This window comes from Rhinolophus hipposideros, assembly GCF_964194185.1.
Source record: "Rhinolophus hipposideros genome assembly, chromosome: 10".
Lineage (NCBI taxonomy): Eukaryota > Metazoa > Chordata > Mammalia > Chiroptera > Rhinolophidae > Rhinolophus > Rhinolophus hipposideros.
The window spans coordinates 8,881,936-8,895,464 of NC_138056.1; the positions used below are offsets into that span (position 1 = coordinate 8,881,936).

A 13,529-nucleotide genomic window follows, 5' to 3' on the forward strand; every position below is an offset into this window, starting at 1 on the left:
AGCCCTGGCATCCACCCATTTTACAGAGGAAGCCCAAAGGGTTATAAGTGGGAACTCAGAGAGTCCGTGAGGCCAGAGGCACAGCTTCTCTTGACGAGGGTGAGAGGGCACACCTGGGTCTGGGGACCCTGCAGGGTAACCTCTGTCTCCCTCACAGCTGAGACCTCGCATGAGGGACCATCTAAGGGTCCTGAGTGGGCACTGGGAACCAGAGCGCCAATCCAGCCCCTTGCAGAATCGCCCCTCACGAGAGCCCCTCCCCATGCCACACTCCGCTGTGTGATCTTGGGCAAATTACAGAACTTCTCTGGCCCTCAGTTGCTTCTGTTTCTGCTCCTCTAATTGGATAGGATAATTTGCAAATCATCTGAGACTGTAGGGTGAGAAGAAACTCTGTAAACCATTAGGTGAAGGTAGAGGCCAGAGTCCTAGTCTGGGAGGCCTGGATTCTGGTCCTAGATCTGTCCTCACCACCGGAGTGACTTTGAGCAGGACTTTGCCCTTATCTAGCCTCAGTTGCCTCTTCTGTTCAGAGAGGACTTGGGTGAAGACAGGCACTGTTCTATCACCGTCCCCAACCCCTCACCAAGCAGAATCACTCTGGACTCAAGGGTGGGATGGTGGACAGTGCAGGGAAAGGAAAGGTCAAGGTCAAGTCAAACCTTGGCTGAGTCAGTGCCTGGGCCACACTGCAGGTCACGGTGGGACTGGCTGGAGGAATAGCCCCACCTGGTACGTGGAGAGGGCAGGCCTGGGCATGTGGCTGGCAGGCCCACCTTGGTTTTCTGCAGCTGCTCCCCAGTCCTCACTGTCCTGGAGCCAGGCTGGGCTGGGGTGCCCTGGGCCTGGCCAGGTGTTTTGCATTGCTCCTAGGGAAGCCCTCAGCAAAGACTTCCAGTGGCCCCGCATTTCTGTGTGACACAGCTGAGGGGTGTATTGGAGGGCTCCTCCCCTGCCCTAGCTGTCAACACTGGGCAGAGGAGATGCACAATGTCAGACCAGCTTGGTACCCCAACTGCTGGCTCTGTGGTCTTGGGCAGCTTACTTATCCTCTCTGAGCCCCAGACACCTCAGAGAGGAGAAAGGGGCTAACAAGCCCCATCTTCCAAGGCCCCAGTGAGGTCAGATAGATCCCCTGGCACATATCTCACACAGGCAAGGCTCCCATTCAAAGGGGGTTTCGAGAATCTTCTGGTCTCTGTGACTCAAAGTGTGGTCTTGGATCAGGGCTTTGACAGCAGCGAGAACCAGTCTCAGAGGTCCCCTCCCGCCACTCTGCCACTGACGTCAGCAGTAAGCCCCCTGTCCTCACCTGCTGGAAAGAGAAGTCACTCAAGGCAGCCAGCGTGCTTCTACATCCAGTTTATACACAGCTCTATACAATATACAGAAACCTTTATATACAGATATATTTATAGAATAAGCTATATTAATTTGTCTCTCCTTTGTACAGCAATATTAGTTTGGATCTTTCATACATTAAGTACAAAACACATTAGGGGAGAATGGCACGTATTGTGCGTGAGTGTGTGTGGGGCCTGGCTGCTCACTACCAATTGCATATGGAGGTTACCTAGGCCCCTGGGGGGACAGGCCAGCGCCCAGCTGGGAGAGCTTGTGCTGCAGGTCTGGGGGACACAGTAGGGGGAGGGCTGAGCCGAGCTGGGCTGAGGGGGGTGGCTCAGACCCCCCAAGTGTGGTGCAGGAAGAGAGGGCAGGTCAGGGGTGGGCTGACCCTGGGCATTCAGGGCTGAGTCCGAGCCTGCCCCAGCCCCAAACCTGTAACCTTGTGTGGCTGCAGCCTTGGGGTCGGGGAGTCTGTCCCTGATGGCTCAGTCCTGGACATGCGTGGGGGCCACTCCCCGTTAGAGGTCCCGGGCCCACCTTGGCAGCAGAGGAATTAAAAGGCCAGACCCTAAGTCTCCCTACTATTGGTTGGGGTGCTCATTGGAACATTACTCTGATTTACAATTTGTCTCTTTTTTTTTTTAAGCTCCAAGAGCCACTGATTTCTCTTGCTCTGTGCTGGGCCCAGGCTATGCCAGCAGCAGGGCCCTCAGCAGGCAGGGTCCTGGAGCCTGGTGAGGTGTGGGAGTCGCAGAGTGAGGGAGACCCAGCTCCCAGGTCTCTGTGTCCATCTGTCAGGATAGGCAGGGTCCCAGGGCAGGGTCTGGGCCGGTTCCAGCTGTGTCAGGGGTTGGGGTCAGGGCACAGGCACCAGATACCAGTGGTCATGAAATGGGAGGTCTTGGTCAGGGGAGCCTAGACGACCCAGGGAGGCCGTAGACAGCCCCAGAGTGGGGGGAGTATGCCTCCGAGGAGACGAAGGCACAAGCGATGGTCAACGTCTCGACACAAGTTTTCCAAACCAGGGGTCAGAGCAGCAGGTGAGACAAAGGGAACGGTGATGTCCAAAACTGAGCTCGTCCTGCGGCCCCCAAACACGTCATGTTCACTGGCTGTTTTCTTGGCATACCAGGGAGAGGGCAGCAGGCAGGCAGGTCGGGTGGGGTGGGCACCCCAACACCCCCTTCCTCAGGAAAGGTACACATCCATGCACATGCACACACACGCCCCACGCGAGCATGCACAACCTCCCCCACTCGGCCTCTGGGGAAAGGCCGACCTCCCCAATCCAACATGGAAGGAACCCCTCAAGTGGGGGATGTGGCGACCTCTAGCTAAGCCAGGAGAGCCCCAGAGCCCATCCCTCCTGTACTCCCCCAGCAGCAAGCAGGGGGTCTCTAGTCAGGTCCCACAGTGCCCTACTCTTGGCTCTACTTCCTGTCAACAGAGCATTACAGGTGGTAGGAAAGAAAGCCTGGCAAGAGCCCAGGCCCGCGGGAAGGGGGGTGGAGGTGTGTTTGGTTTCAGATCCCAGAGCCTGGGGCTGCCTAGGCATGGGGGGAGGTGATACGAAGGGGTTACATGGGCCCTCAAAGGAAGAGGGTTTTGGGTGCCCTTCCTCCCAGGGCACTGACTCTGCAGCGAGGGGTGGTCACACCTGTGCCATCCACCTTTGGAATGGCCAGGATACCCGGGAGGAGAAGGCGAGTCAGGAAGTAAAGGGCAGGTGGGGCAGACCTAGGTGCCCAGACCCATTGACAGAGGGGTCAGCATGAGGGACGCCAAGCAGAGAAGGGGCAGTCCTGACTCCACCCTCCTCCAGGACCCTCGAGGCCCCTGCCCTGCTCTGAGAGGGGCTACTGAACACACGATTGCGGTGAGGGGCTTGCAAGCCCAGGACACAGCCTGAGCCCAGCCCAGCAGCTTCTGTAAACATACGCAGCACTGTGGGCCACCTTGGTGGGGGGGTCACCCCAGGGGCTGGCCAGCAGGCACCAGATCTGGGGAGTGGCCAGGGCAGATGCCGGCCTGGACCGCAGATGAGAATATGTGGGGAGAGAGCTGCTCTCCATCTCGGTCCTGGGAGAGCAGTGACCGGGAGTCAGTATGCCCACTGCCTGTCCTGAAATAGGGGGTACCAGGATGCCCCTAGAGTCAGGTGGGCATGCTGCCCCGTGTCCCCTCTGCTTCTGCCCCTCCCCATTCTGGAGGGCCCAGATCCCAGCTGCTTTGGCTCTGGGGGGGGGGTGTCTTAAGCTGAGGTAGGGATGCGGACCCCCAGCTCAGCAGCAGTGCCCCATGCCTGAGGCTAAAGTGGTCTCTGGGAGCCTCTTCTCAAAGCTGCCCTGCTCTGGGGACAGCTACCTGGAGCCCAGGAGGCCACTTTCTCTGGCCCAGGCCTCAGCTGGCAGCCACTCAGGGTGCTAGCGTGCTGAGATGACCAGGTCATCCTGCTTGGCGGGGCTGGCCCCGCGGCTGGTGGGGGTAGAAGTCCGGATCTTGTCCACTGCCAGGCACTCCTGGCTGCTGAGCCCCGTGGGAGTCAGGTCCATGAGCTCGCCTGAGGAGCTGAGCGGGAAGGAGGGCGACAGCGAGATGCCAGAGGAGGGGTCGGCAGAGCCTGCAAAGCGCCTCGGGGGCTTGGGCACTAGGTTGGGCTCAAATTGGGCTCGGAGCAGGATCTCTTGCTGGCTGGGGGACTTGGGGCCCTCTACATAGTCGCTGGTGGGGCTCTCAGGTACCACCATGCAGTAGAGGTCCTGGAAGGAGCTGCTTTTGCTGTCCAGGTTGAAGAGGCTGTCAATGAACTCGGCAAACTCCAGCACCTGAGGGCTGGGCGAATCCCCCAGGCGTCCGTTGTGCAGTGCCAGCTCTCCACGGGAGGCCACCCTGCCTCCCCCCTCTCCCTCTTGGTCATTGGCCACCGTACTGGGGGGTCTCTCCGGGGTGGCACCCCCGCTGCCCGGGGCTGCCTCAAGGGGTTGGGTGTCCTGTGAGTGCTTGGACAGGCTGTCGGCCGCCAGCAGCTCAGTGCGAGAGCTCAGGGACGGGTTTTCCTCGGGGATGGCCGGGTCTATGTAGAAGAGGTGGCCCTCATCGCGCTCCAGCACGGCATGGAGGCTGGGCGAGCCGCGAATGCTGCGGAAGCCGGAGGATCGGCGGGAGTCGAAGCTGTACAGCGACTCCGTGTCCGAGAGGCTCTCCATGGTGGCCAGTGGCGCCCGCCGTGCCTGCAGCTCCGCCGCCAGCCGCTCCTGGGTGGACAGCAGCAGCAGCTCCACGGGGTCCTGGCGGGCCGCTGCGGCCGCAGCCACTGGGGACAGCAGCTGCCCCTCCGAGAAGCCCTCCAGGCTCATCTCAGACTGAGACTTGCTCCTGCAAAGGGCAGGGCAGGGAGGGGGTGAGACTCAGGAGGGGCAGAGACCAACCCCCAGCTCCCTGGCTGGAGGGAACTTGAAGGCCGGGGGAAAGTCCATTTAGCGGTTGTTGAACTGCTTGGGGCAGGGACCCTTATTTAAAAACACAAAAAAACCCACAAAACTCACAAGAAAACCAAGACAGAACAGAGCTCATGCTGGGTTAGCCAAGGTGGGGGCCCTGAGGCCCAGCTGGGAACACGAGGGCTCCAGGAGCACTGCTGGGGCCCTTGCACCCATGCCCTGTCACGGCAGCAGTGGGAGACTGGGGCCCAGAGAGACTGGCTGCCCCAGTTCACTCATGAGGCGACATGAAGGGCACTGCCCAGGGCTGCCCCATCTGGTTCCCTCCCCGCTCACAGCCAGCACCCCTCCCAGAGCTCTAGCCCTCCCTTCCTTACACTGGGGCCCCTCCTGCCTCCCCCATGGAGTGTAGCCGTCTGCTGGACAGGAATCCTGGCGCAGAGTGGGGGTGCTGCAGTTACTGTGCAGAGAATGGACACTGGCTCCCTCAGCTGGTAATGCAATTGCCATAGGAAATGCACAAAAGGTGGGGAGAGATGTCCAGGGGCCCCACCGAGGGCAGAGAAACTGGATCACCCTTCTCAGCAGCCTCTTGGACAGATGCGTGCCCTCTCTGGGCTCAGGGCACAGGCAGGAAGGCCCAGAGAGGCAGGAGGATCTCGACATAAGAACCCGACCCCCCCAAACAGTGCTGTGAATGTGGGACGCCTGTCTGGGAGCATGTGTGCATGGCTCTGGGTTTATGTAAGACGGTGCACATGCTAGCTGGCTGCATCTCAGCCGACCCACCTGTGTGTGGCTGGGTTCGGCATTCAGTCATTCACATGAGGGGCTGCCTGTCCAAGTGTGTCCTCGGGTGTGTGTCTCTGTGTGGGGTTGTCTGCACTGAGAACTACTTGTGAGGCAAGTCTGCATGTGTAAGCCTCCATACAAACGCATAAACACACACGTGTGCATGTGTGTAAGTGCATGGGTGTCCTTATGTTTGGGTCTAGGGGGGGGTATGAGTGAACCTGTGTGTTTGTGACCAGGAGGCTGTGTGTCCCTACGTGCCCACTGGACCACACGGGCTTCACTGATGGCAGGCCAAGGGCGAGCAGGGCAGGAGAGAGCCCCAGCAGAGGGGACAACTTCACCCCTTTCTGCGCGTGTGTGCAGAGCTACGTGAACATACGGGCTCAGCCTGCGGGACGCACACTGCACAAGCATGCGTGCTGAAGCCACCCTCGTGACCACTGCACGCACCCCTTGGGCTGGGGCTGGGTGGGCAGGACTCACCTGACGCTGCTGTTCCGGTGGTCTGTGGTGGGCAGCTCCAGGGCGAGGCCGGTGGGCACGGGCGGCCCTACGGGCAGGGGCTGCTGCTGGAAGATGAGCTCGGGAGTCAGGTCCACCTCAGTAGGGCTCACCATGACCTTAGCCGCAGACAGCAAAGCTGTCTTCCCCTTGTTGTAGTTCTCCAGCACCTGGGGACAGAATGGGGAAGCTGGTGCTGCTGGAGGGGTGACAGCCACGTGCGGGGCGGGGCGGCAAGCCAGGCCTCTCAGGCCACACAGACCTGCATGCGTCAGCCGGGCCCCACCCTCCCCCCCTCAGTTCCCTCCCCCTCGGCCCTGCAGCCGCGCCTCTCCGCACAGATGTGCCAGGTCGGTGTTTTCCTTCCCCGTGGTCAGCATCCGTGGCCAGATGAATGGCCGGGGCTGTCCCCGCTTGGCTGTGTCAAGTGCCAGGTGGCCTGCAGGACCTCTGAGCTCAGCCTGCCTCAGGGGCAGGTCCCTGGGAGTCTCCTAAACTCCTCCCCACCACGCGGCCCTGTGGCAATGTGGACAGAGCAGGGCTGCAGAGGCCAGGACATGAGTGGGCTCTCTGGTCCCACCGCAGCCCAGCCGGGGACTCTGGCTAACTTCTCTGAGAGTCCGCACCCTTGCCTGTACTATGGGGACGGATAAGGCTCACAAAGCACCGCGGGGCTCTGACGAGGTGCCAGCGCCCAGGGCTGCCCAGGGGCTCACCTTGTTGAGCCCCTCCATGACCACGTAGGGCAGGTGCTCGTGCAGCATGGCTGGCGAGATGATCACCTCGTTGAAGGCCTTGTTGTCGCCCCAAATGGCGAAGTACGTGGGCTCCTCCTGCTCACAGCAGCTGAGGGGGCACAAGGGCCAGAGGGCAGCTGAGGGTGGGTGGCAGCCCGGCCTTGGCCCCCAGGCCCTGACTCTGCTTTGCCCCGACTCAACAGGGATGGGGTGAACTCGGAGGACCCCTGCCCAGCCTGGCCAGCAGGACGCATCCCTGGGCTCCTTGCTCTTGCCTCACCCTCAGCCTCCAACGCCACTTCTAGCTCAGCCAGGAACAGAGGCTGGGAAAAGCTGACCTTGAGCCTCAGCCATGGTCCCCACACGGCCATCTACAAGCTTGAGGCCTGGGCCATGCTTGCTTGGCCCTGGGTAGGGCCCAGCTCACAAGCCTTTTGTCAGGGGACGCAGCCCTCGCTGGAGGAGCGGCCCAGGCCTCTGAATAAGCACAACAGGGAAGAAGTCAAGTACTTGCCCATCCTGTTCTCTTTCCTGGACCCCCGCCCCCCGCCCTGGCTCATAGCTGTCTGCCACCTGTCCCAGAGGCGATGCCAAGTGACAGCTGAGGCATGAGCTGGCCAGGGCTTTGGGGTGACGCCTCCAGCGTATCCACATTTAAATGGACCAGGAGTGGGTAGGAGTGGCCGAGGGAATACCAGGAAAGGGCTGACACTGGGGACAAAGGCTGGGACCATTAAGAGGAGAGCCTGGAGTCCTGCTCCAGACTACCCTTTTTTTCCACTTCCAGGGCCCAAGGCTGGCACAACTTACCTCCACCCCCGACCCCAGCTGGTGCCCTGGGCCATTGTCTCCCAGCCTGCGCCCCGGCCCTGAGGGACGACTCAGCGGCGAAGGCTGGCTCGCCCCTGGAAGGTGCCACCCCTGCCCTGGCTACTGCCGCCCCCCAGCTGACGGGGTCGCAGGCGGCACGTACCAGCACTGCTCTGCGGGGTGGTTGTGGACCACGTGGATGATGCGGCCGGGTGGGTAGAGTGGGGTGCTGGCGGACAGGGCGATGGTCAGGTCGCTGGGGTGGGTCCAGAGCCGTGTGCTGGTCAGGGTGGCCACTTCCACCTCGTCAGGCAGCTCCGACTTGGGGATGCATTTGGTGGCTCCCACGATGATTCGCCACTGTGCGAGCAGTGGGGACAAGGGGACAGCTGAGCAGCACTGGCCGGGTGGGCGGGGGCAGAGGTGCTCAGAGGGCGACTTCATAGGCAACAGGTGGGAGCTGGGTGGCAATGGGGCAAACGGAAGGGCAGTGCCCACTTAAAGGGGCACTAGCTGAGATGGACGGCAGCCGAAGGCCAAAAGGACGCCAGAGATAGAGGGCATGGAGTTGTTGAATTTCAGGGCTGGAAAGGGGGGCTGGAGGAGCAGTCCACCCCTCATATACCGGACGGGGAAACCGGCCAAGCGAGGGGAAGGGACTTGCTCCAGGTCATTCCACATAACAGAGGCAGAACAGACCCCTAAGTGCGGTCCAGCTGCACACGCCAGGCCTGGCCACCTCTGGTTCCCAGCCACCTGCCTCCTGGGCCTGTCAAGTGCCCAGGACTGGGTCTCACAGGAATCGGGCTCCTCTAGGCAGACATGGTCCCTTAAGACTTCACTGCCCAGCCCGCCCCTGGCACTTGGCACCTGGCCCAGGCAGGGCCCTGCCTACCAGAGTCAGGGGCACCAAGGCTGGGAAGAGTCCACACTGGGCTGAGGCAGCCAATGGGGTGAGGGCTGGTCCAGGTGGGCCCCCTGCTGCCTGCCTCACGGTGCCTGCCACAGCACCTCCCCGCATATGTCCCCCTGGCCTGGCCTGGCCTGCTAGAGGCCAGCTTGCCACAGGAAGAGCCCCTCAGTGTCCTCCGAAGACCTGATGAGGGATTAAGAAGGGCTGATCCTCTCCTCTCGGCAGCAATGGAAAATCAGGACAAGCTCCATCCTGATCTCCCCAGGTGAGCGCCAGCCCCCCCCCCCCCCCGCCCCAAGCCGGGAACCACAGCAGGCTTTGGCAGAGGCCTTCCTGTCACACACTTAAAGCCCGGAGCCTTGGCGATGGCTTTCTCCTGACTTTAGGCAGCTCTGTGGAATGGGAACCAGACTCGGGAGCCCTCAGATGGAAACTGACTCACTTACAACTTACGAGAGCAAAAGCAAGTTCCTTGCCCACTCCGGGCCTCAGTTTCCCCAGCTGTACAAGGACAAGCAGGGGGTCGATGGGATAAGCTCAGAGAGGCTGAGGTTCTGGCAGCCTGAGGTTCCCAGGACACCAACCACACGCCAGCCTGGCCTTACATGGCTGGGGCCACTGTGCTTTGTGCCGAGGGGTAGGCAGGGCCCAAGACAGACATGGTGCCCAGAGCCAGGTACCCGGCAGGAGGGAGGGTAGGGAGCTCACTTTGGGCTTGGTGCTTCGTTGCAGGACATCCAGGAGCTGTCTGCGGAAGCCTTCCAGCTGGGAGAGGCCGATCCTGGCAGAGGGAGCAAGATGGGAGTCAGCCTGGCCTCGCCAGGGACAGGGAGGGGTGCAGGGCGACGGGCAGCAGGGGCAGGCACGCGCCCGGCCCCCAGGAATGGGAAGGCCAGGCAGCCAGGGTCACAGAGTGGGTGGAGGGGGTCTGTAGCTCAGCAGGACTAAGCCAGGGCAGGGGTGCCAGGCAGGGCGGGTCCACCTTGTCCTCTCAGCTTGGGTACCCGAGGGCAGGAGAGGGACCTGGGCTGTTTGGGGAGATGGAAATCTGAATGACAGAGACTTGAAGCCCGGGTGAGGACCTGAGGACGGAGGAACCCCAGGCTGGGACGTGGAGACGGAGCAGTGACTTGCCTGGGGACGAGGTCTTTGCCCAGAACCACAGCTGTTACAAATTCTTTGGAGTACTCCATGGCGTCCTCACTGCAAGGGGAGCAGAGGAGGAGCTCAGGTGGGGGAGGGCATGTTCTAACACTCCTGGGGTTAGTTTCTAGACTCAAGGCCCCCTGGGGAGCTCACAGGTGCCAGGCTGGGCTGCCTGCTTCTGTCCCACCCTTCCTGCCAGTAGGGCGTTGCCAGAGGGAGATCCGGGATCCTCCTGGCATTTGACAGAGCTTGCCTCCATTTACCAGGCCATTCCCAGGCCCCCACTGACCAGAAGCCAGACGGCCAGGTGCAGCTCCCAGCCCTAGCCCTGTCCAACCTTGAGCCCCAGCCAGCCCCAGCCAACTCCAGAGGCCCTAGCAGCTCACCTCAGCAAGCCCCCTGGTGGGGAGTAGGCAAAGCACTTGAGGGTCGGGTACTGGGGGCGCAGGAGGAAGGAGAGGATGGCGGCGGTGCCTGCACCGAGGGAGTGGCCCACCACAATCAGGCCATAGTGTTTGGTTCCACGGCCCTGAGGACCAAGAGAAGTCTGAGAGCCCTGCCCCACTGCCTGCCAAGCTGACATCTTAGCTGATACCAGGGAGGCAGAGGGGTCTTCCCAGAGACCTGGGATCATGTCTATGTTGAGTGGGTGCTGGGGCAAAGAAAGACCTGAGCTAGGCCTCCACAGAGAAATGTCTCAGGGGAGACTATTCTAACAAACTCCTATTCATCCTTCAAAACCCTGCTCAGAAGTTATCTACTGGGAAAAGCCCTTTCTGATTTTCCAGAAGAGGCTCACTCCCCTCCAGAGGTGGCATCTGTACCTGGAATGACCTTTATATATGGTGATTATGCTTTATTGTAATAACTTGGTCACCTGCCCCAATGCCTGGGCCGCAACAACTAGACTGGGGTTTCCTGAGGCCAGGGACTGCTTGGTTTTGGGAAGGGCAGTTGGAGGCACCTCAGGAGCTGCCTGCACAGGGTGTGGGCAGTGGGCAGGGCCCAGATCACCTGCAACCTGCTCTGCAATTATTTTCTTTGTCATTCTGCTCTATTTTGCAAACCTCCAGTTGGAAGCACCTTTGTGCCTCAGTGCCTAACACAGAGCAAGTGCTTATAACTGGGGGCGGGGGCTAAGCAGGGGGGCCCAAGAGGAGCTGGTGCAGAAGAGGAATGGCTCAGAGGGGGTAGGTGGGACTGAGCAAGTGAGAAGGGGGCTGGGAGCCAGGGGTTAAAGGAAAGTGTGGGAGCCTGGTCTTCAGGGGTGGCTCCATCATTCAGCCATCCTGCCCCTAATCCGTTGCCTCGGGGGAGGGCGAGCCACCCGTGGCCAAGGCTTGGTGGTATGGAAAGCTTCTCACCAGGTCTCTCCCGAAGGCCTGTGATAGGACCATCTCCTGCTCCAACTTCTTCTTGATGTACTCAGCTGAAAGCACCATTCCCTGGGTGAGGAGGAACAAACAGGTCACTCAGAGAGGGTCCCGGGAAAGGGGGAGGCCTCGTAGGACCAGCAAAACTACACTGACCCACAGTTCACTACCCTGTCCTGCCTACTTCCCCCTTCATCACAACCTGGCTAGGGGGGCTGGTGGACACTTTATCACATTGTTTCCATTTCACAGATGAGAAAACTGAGGCTCAGAGGGGTTGTGTTAATAGAAACCAGTGTGATCTCTTCCCAGCTCTGCCTCCTCGGTCTATTCTGGGTCTGGGCCAGACAGGGCTTTGGGGGTTCCGGTAGGTGGGCTGCAGTAAACCTTCCAGACGAATCCACACCACTCTGACCAATCTCTCCCAGTAAGCCCAGTGAGCAGGGAGGACCCTCATGCTACCAACAGGACAGGTCTGTTTGCTGGCAGGGGAGGAGAGAAGTCCAATGTCCCTCACGTGGGTACCTTGTGTCCCAGCCAGGTGCCGTGGTGTCCCTCCACGGGGAGGCGCTCGGCGTCACCAGTCAGGTCAGTCAGGGCGTCCTTGTGGGGAGACAGAACAGGTGAGGGGCGGGGCTGAGGACAGGCGGGGGGAAGCGGTACCCCATGAGGGCTGTGAGGAGGTCCCCAGGGGTGGGCAGAGAGCCTTGGGCAGCATACCTTGGGGGACAGGGTTCCCCGAATACTGATCACCACCTTCTTCTTGTCATGGTCCACAGCCACATAGAAGGGGGTTTCGTATACCTAGGAGAAGGGTGGCTCGTGAGCCCGAGCGCCATGGGATGGGGCCAGACTCAGGCAAGCGACCTAAGCAGGCCTCCTTCCCAGCCAGGGGATCTGCAAGGCTGCCGCCCGCCGCCATCATGGTAGATTCCTCCTGACCCCGCTCACAGCCCACCCACCCTGTCCTCTCAGCTCCTCCATCCTGCTTAGGCCCGAGTGCTGCTGTCTCGCTTGCTGTGTCCAGAGCACCATTTCCCAGGGCCTCACTGCTTTTTCCCTCGATTCCTTACCCCAAAGACGGGCCAGGGGGCCCCACTACTGGGTGTGAGGTTGGGGTCTACTTCCTAGCACCAGAGTGGGTGTGGGGAGAAGGGCCCACCCTGGTCTGCCCAGGTTGCTGTTGGCAGTGCCAGAAAAACCAAAGGCTTCTGCTGCCGGGGCGGACCGCGAGGGCACCCACCAGGCCGCAGCCTGCAGAGGACAAAAGCTGGGGGCTGCTGCACAGCAGCCAGGCCACCCCGCCCCAGTCTCTCACCGCGTCATGGCAGGAAGTGTAGACGATGTCCACAGCAGTCATGTTCTCATCGAGGAAGTGGCGGCGGATGGCAATGGCATTGCAGCCGCAGCAGTTGTCTTCCTCAATGGTAACTCCAGGGGCAAACCGGGGCCGCGTGGGGCACAGGCAGCACCTGGGGTGGGGTGGCAGGGGCTCAGAGCCAGGGAGCCCCGTAGAGCAATCTCCCCCTCATCTGTCTGGAACACACTCATGCAGCCCCACGCCCTCCCAAACCTCCCTGCAAAGTTCTCCAGGCCAGTTCCCTGCCCTTGTGTCACGTGGCCTCTTGACAGCACATGACCCAGTGGGAGCTCTCCGGCTCAGCCACAGGCAACCTTTCCCCGGGATTGTGTCTCCTTCACTGGCAGCGTCCTCGGCCCATCCGCTCACTGAGGCCCCGAAGTCAGCTCTGGGCCTCTGTCCCCTCTGGTTACACATGCTCCTGCAGGGCCTCATGCAGTAGGAGACTTTAATGCCACCTAAATGTGCTGAGGAACTGCCCAGACCTGCCCCTGGCCTCCAGACGCTCCCATCCAACCGCCCACGTGACATCTCCTCTCAGATGCCCCATAGGATCGCAACCTCTCCAGGCGCCAGGCCGATGGCCCACTCTGCGTGCTCCCCTGTCCTCCACAGCCCACCTGCCCATCGCTCAGCCCTGTGCTCTGAGCCACCTCACATCCCTCATCCAGTTGGTCAGCATGCCCGCTTGCTCCGCCTTCAAATTCACAACCAGACTCTGACCGCTTTCCTTCACCTCCAGCCTCTCCATCCTGCTCCGTGCCATTATCTCTGCCTTGGAGTGTCACCGTGGCCTCCTGACGGGTGTCCCTCATGTACGTAGACCTCCTATCATCTCAACTCAGCAGCCAGAGTGACCCTTTGAGACATGAGTCATGTCACTTCACTCAAAACCCTACAGCACTGCTCTTCTTGCCCAGTGTGAAAGCTGGATTCTTTCAGGGGCTGAGGGCCCTGCCCCATCTGGCCCTGATTCTCTGGCCTGCTGCCTTCGACTCCCCTCTGGTCACAGGGGCCATCTTGCCGTCCCTCAGACATGCTGGCCGTATTCCCGCCTCAGTGTCTTTGCACCTAGTCTGTCTTCACTCTGCCTGAAACACTCTTCTG

At 60.9% G+C, this 13,529-nt stretch overlaps 1 protein-coding gene across 3 annotated transcripts in view; it reads right to left on the reverse strand.

Annotated features, from left to right (window-relative positions):
* Positions 1-1,346: 1,346 nt before the first annotated feature.
* The window catches only part of DAGLA (diacylglycerol lipase alpha), a 61,515-nt gene continuing 49,332 nt past the window's right edge, over positions 1,347-13,529 (reverse strand). For 2 of the 3 annotated variants that reach the window (XM_081062986.1, XM_081062985.1), the window contains exons 10-20: positions 12,381-12,534; positions 11,783-11,866; positions 11,588-11,665; positions 11,054-11,134; positions 10,076-10,218; positions 9,678-9,746; positions 9,252-9,324; positions 7,794-7,990; positions 6,800-6,929; positions 6,066-6,253; positions 1,354-4,722 (exon numbers count right to left, since the gene is read on the reverse strand). In XM_081062986.1, coding sequence (XP_080919112.1) covers positions 3,771-4,722; positions 6,066-6,253; positions 6,800-6,929; positions 7,794-7,990; positions 9,252-9,324; positions 9,678-9,746; positions 10,076-10,218; positions 11,054-11,134; positions 11,588-11,665; positions 11,783-11,866; positions 12,381-12,534 — 2,149 coding nt within the window. In that variant the 3' untranslated portion in view covers positions 1,354-3,770. Of the gene's footprint in view, positions 4,723-6,065; positions 6,254-6,799; positions 6,930-7,793; positions 7,991-9,251; positions 9,325-9,677; positions 9,747-10,075; positions 10,219-11,053; positions 11,135-11,587; positions 11,666-11,782; positions 11,867-12,380; positions 12,535-13,529 lie in introns of all 3 variants that reach the window. The other variant, XM_081062984.1, reaches the window with a different exon arrangement.